The sequence below is a fragment of the Urocitellus parryii genome, chromosome X (genome assembly GCF_045843805.1).
Source record: "Urocitellus parryii isolate mUroPar1 chromosome X, mUroPar1.hap1, whole genome shotgun sequence".
Taxonomy (NCBI): Eukaryota; Metazoa; Chordata; class Mammalia; order Rodentia; family Sciuridae; genus Urocitellus; species Urocitellus parryii.
In genome coordinates, this window is record NC_135547.1 from 59975674 (window position 1) to 59980442 (window position 4769).

The following is a 4769-nucleotide window of genomic DNA, read 5'->3' on the forward strand; positions in this document are numbered from 1 at the left end:
CCAGTCCCAATATGTAAAATTTTGTATAGTTCTAAGTATCATGTTAAAAAATAAATTTAAAGAAATTAATAGAAAATAACAAACATCAAAAAGGGTGTAGATAAATCATAACCATTTATGATGTAAAATGATGGTGGTGTAAAACAGAGCCGCCATTCTTCAAAAAGGTGGCAATTCTTCAAAAAGCCAAACACATAATTATAGATCCCAGCAATTCTACTTCTAGGTATATACTCAAAATATTTGAAATTAGGGACTTCAACAGATACTTGTATTTTATGTTCATTGCATCATTATTCATAATAGGCAAAAAGTGGAAATAATCTAAGTGTACATCAACAGATGATACCTCAGGAACAATTTGGATGATGATTCTACTTCTCACAATTCCTACCCAAGGGGAGACCATCAACTTTTTGCTTTGACACAAATACACATACATCTCACACTCACCCTTCTCTTTAGCTGATATTGGAAAATTCCATAGCCATCAACTGATTAAGTGTGTGCTTCACAGGGCACTTGAGACACAGAATATTTCCAAAGAGTCTGGTCCATTTGTATTGTGAAGATCTCCAATACTGAAAGCAGTGCCCACCACAGCTGGTATTATAGGCTAGGGGAGCTCTGCGGATTAAAGAACAAGTTATAAAGAACTTCAAAAATCATCTAAATTGAAGCTGCACAATACACAAAACCTACTCTGCTTTTGCCCCTCAATATAAAGGTAAGGCCAATTGTTCTTCATTTATAACTCTTACATGTATGAAAGATAAGAGTCACACCTGACCATAATAGAAATTAAACTAGGGATAGATGTTAAACCAATGGTATATTCCATGTTGACATTTTCAGTTTAGGCATTCCCCCAAATACATGCAAAGTCAGAGAAAGGAAGATCAACAGAAATACCAGCATTTCAATTCAGATCCTACTATCTACTATTCCCACTGCTAGGCAGTAATTTTAAAGAGAATCATAACAGCATATGAATTTGGGAGGAACAGGAGAGGAAGAAGTGACCCCAAATCCCAAACTATACTGTCATTCTATACCACAAACCCCTGCCCAGAACCTAGCTTTTGTTAATAATAAACAGGAGAGGTTGAAGTGATATAGACAATATGGCTTCAACTCTGTAAACTGTGCAAAGAGAACAGTGAAATTAGGGAATTAATTTCTTACAAAATATACACTCCTAAGGGATTTTGGTATCCCATGGTTGTGTCATACATATAATTGTCCTTCAAGAAGCATCAGCACAAACAAGGATCTGCCATCAAGAATAGGTACAAATTACCAATTCCAAAGCATGTCCATAAAACAAAACCAACAATGAGTTAATAGTCACCAAGGTAAGACAGATGAGACTGATTATGAAGCAGTTTCTATAGGTGGACCCCAGACCCTCCTCTTAGGTCCAGGATATCAGGGGGAGGGAACCTCAGAGGAAACACTAAATCTAGTACCCCTGATGGGGAGAATGCTGATGAGAACACAGTAGGGTTGGATCCCTTCAGAACCACACTTCCTACATAGTCACTCATGGTTTTTCTGAATGGGGGTGAGAACCATGAATACTCAAGGGGGTTAAAAAGCATCATGGTGTCCTGATAGATATCCTATACCAAAGTCCAAGCACAAGATCTGGGATTCAATGGAATGAAATAATCTGTGATCCCTTTCTCCTCAGTCTGTCCTCTTCTGCTTCCTTAGGGCTGCCTGGATAGGGCTTCAGCTTCATTTCTTGGTGCACTGTCAGCCAGAAACCAGACAGGTAGTAGTACGGTCCTATCCCCTTGCTTCTGGAGTGATTCTACTCCTTGAACATGTTGGCACTAAAGGATCTGCCAGTGAACTTATTTTTCTTTGTGAACCCTCTACAGATAAACTGACACAGACACCATCTCTTCACCATCTTTTTGTTGTTTGTGCTTTATCCCTCTGACTACATTTCAACTGAAGAACTAGGACAATGTTTTTACCAGTTTAGCATGCAACTTTATTAACAACATGTAAGTGAAATCTCAAAAGGATACACTTTTGTCAATGAACAGATTTGTAGCTTATTCAGGATGAATATGATCATTATCAGGTCATGTTGCAGAAATACTAAAAATATCTCAATTTATATTTTATAGCACAATAAAAATAAGCAAATGTTCAAGCCTGCAAGATTAGCTGGTATCCTTAAAACTGCAACAATCAACACAGAGAACATAAGTATTGAATTTATAATTATAATATGCATTGGTTTCATATTCCAAAAGCAAAAAAATATGTTCAAGGCTTTGTGAAAACATATGACTATTCAGAGTTTGAGTATTAATCGTATAACTTTATCTCTCACCTCAGGATCACTGTGCTCTGCTAAGTCTTGGAGTTTCTGACCAAACCCTTTTGCTTCCTGGAATATGGAAATAAGTTCAGATTTAGTGAACTTTTCCTTAGTAAACAGCTTTGCCCTTTTTTTGAATTGGAAATTTATATTCTCAAATATTTCAATGATACAAAGAACATTGGCCTTTGACTCATTCTTGTTAAAGAGCGCAACCAGTGATGATAGTACTTCGGCACTTATCAGTTCTCTTGTATTGGCTTGATTTTTAGACAAGCACAAAAACACTTTTAAAGCATAAAACTTGGTTTTGACACTTCCTTTGTTCAATAATGTGAGGAACTCTAGAATATAACTGGCAATCATGTGGTGATTCTCAAATTTCACACTCAATTGCACCAATAATTTCAGTCCAGCCAGTTGCACAGGGGAATTCAAAGGATAACAGATTATGTCCTTACAAATTTGATGTATATATGATTCTTCCATTTTTGGTTCTTCAGAAGACTCAGAGGTTTCATTTACCATATTTAAAGCTTTAGGGTGTTCTTTAACATTGGGATTATTGACCAAGTTTTCAATCATAACAGTAATACCAACATCATGAATTATATCTTGAGTAAATGGGTAAGCAGGACTGATACCCATTACCATAGTAGCTATTTCATGAATGAAAGGATCCTTAGTTAACTTAAGTAGGTCAACAAGTTTATCAAATTCTTTAGGCTCTAAACTAAAGGTACGTGATTTGCAGCGGCAGGCCTTTGGATTAGGCCCATATTTTTCCCTCTGCCTTATCTGTTTTTTGATCTCAGCTAAGGTCTGGAAGTAAGGCCCATTATAAGGTGGAATCTTGGTCAGAGGCCGAATCCCCAGAGGAGTTTCAATCAAGGTTGCAACCAAGGTCCAGTTGCCTTCTGGAGGCAATGTTGGTTCCCCTCCCTCAACTGGGACTAGGACAATATACCTGGCCCTTAACCAGGCTTTTGCTTTTTGTTTTGTAGTAAGTTTGGGGCTGTATGTGGGCTTGGGCTCTTCCTGTATCTTAGGTGGGGGTTTATAAACTTGAGGAGGGGTTTCTTCTTTAGGCCAGAACCAAGATCCTACACTAGGCTCTTCTCCATTCCAGAACCAGGAGCAGACATTTTCTTCATCCTCATCAGTGAACTTGATCTCAATACCAGTTTTGTTCCCAGCCCTGGACTTGTTGCTGGTTTCTTCCTTTATCTCAGGCCTAAACCCAATATTGGCCTTATCATCAGCCTTGGCAGAAGACTTGATGTTTGCCTCACTGTCTGCACAATCTTTTACCTCAGAGTTAGTTACCAAACTAACCCTAGAAACAGGGGTGGCCTTTGACTTGGTTTGAGGCACTATACCAGGCTCTGCCAGGAGTTCTGCCTTAGTCTCAGCTGTGAGACTAGTATTAGTCATATCTTTCGTTTTGCTTGCTTCCCTTGTCACAGCCACAGGCTCAGTGTAGGTCACTGTTTGAGTCCTGGCTATTGCTCCATCACCAGCTTTGGCCTGGGTTACTAATTCTGCTTTTGGTTCTGCCTCAACCACTGCCTTGGGCTGCGTCTTCATTCTAGCATTCTCAGGGCCACTGATTTGAGCTTTCAGGCTATCCTCAGCCTCTTCTCTATCTCTTGCTCTAGCCTGTGAGCCAATCATGATCCAAGTTAAAGGCAAAACTCTTTAAAGACCCCACCGGACCCCTGTCTCAGCCTTGACTGAAGGTCTGTCCCAAGTTGGTGTTTTCATACAAAGTCCAGCAGTCACTCAGTCCCCTTTCCAACTACAGGTTCTGCCAATGATATAAACATGCTGAGGAAGCTCACTCAAGGTAAGGAAGGATGACTGGGCCTGGGAGCATCCCTGTAGAGGGTGGTGGTCTTCAGCCACTCCAAGGACACCAGATCTGCCATTGAAGTTGGACCTAGGAGTGGAGGAAGGAAATGGGGCTTTAAGTCTCTTCCAGTTTTTCTCCTCACGCTGATTAGAACACAGAGATATGAAAGTATGGAAATTCAGTGATGTGTGGGAAAAGTAGATAAATGTCATTTCACCCTCTCCCTATACCTCCAAGTGCTACCAATATCCTTTCCAGGTAACAAACAAGAGTATGGAGGGCAGGGAACCTGGATGGGAGTGAGATAGGCTAAGGGATGCTTAGGCTGGATCCTGACCCCTGCTGGAGGCAGATCTCCACCACCCTGTACTACAAAAATACCCAAGCAGTCCCCACACTCATACAATCTCACTCTTCAGGAATAATTTTTCACTTCAATTGCTTGCTTCCAATGGTGATTAGCCTAGAGCATACCTACAGGCAGACATAAAAACAAATAGACAAACAGGAGGAGATGGAAACTGACCTCTTGGTAGACAGACCTTGGTCCCTGGCCCTTAGTCTTGTCTTTCTAGATAC

At 40.1% G+C, this 4769-nt stretch overlaps 1 protein-coding gene across 1 annotated transcript; it reads right to left on the minus strand.

Annotated features, from left to right (window-relative positions):
* Positions 1–2107: 2107 nt before the first annotated feature.
* Positions 2108–4147, minus strand: Armcx5 (armadillo repeat containing X-linked 5). The gene has a single exon (XM_026380139.1). The coding sequence runs from the start codon at positions 4010–4012 to the stop codon at positions 2312–2314; it is 1701 nt and encodes a 566-aa protein (XP_026235924.1). The 5' UTR covers positions 4013–4147; the 3' UTR covers positions 2108–2311.
* Between the last annotated feature and the right edge of the window lie 622 nt (positions 4148–4769).

Bases quoted from the DNA above. Each gene is read 5' to 3' on its own strand.
- Armcx5 (XM_026380139.1), bottom strand. From the start codon at position 4,012: ATGATTGGCTCACAGGCTAGAGCAAGAGATAGAGAAGAGGCTGAGGAT.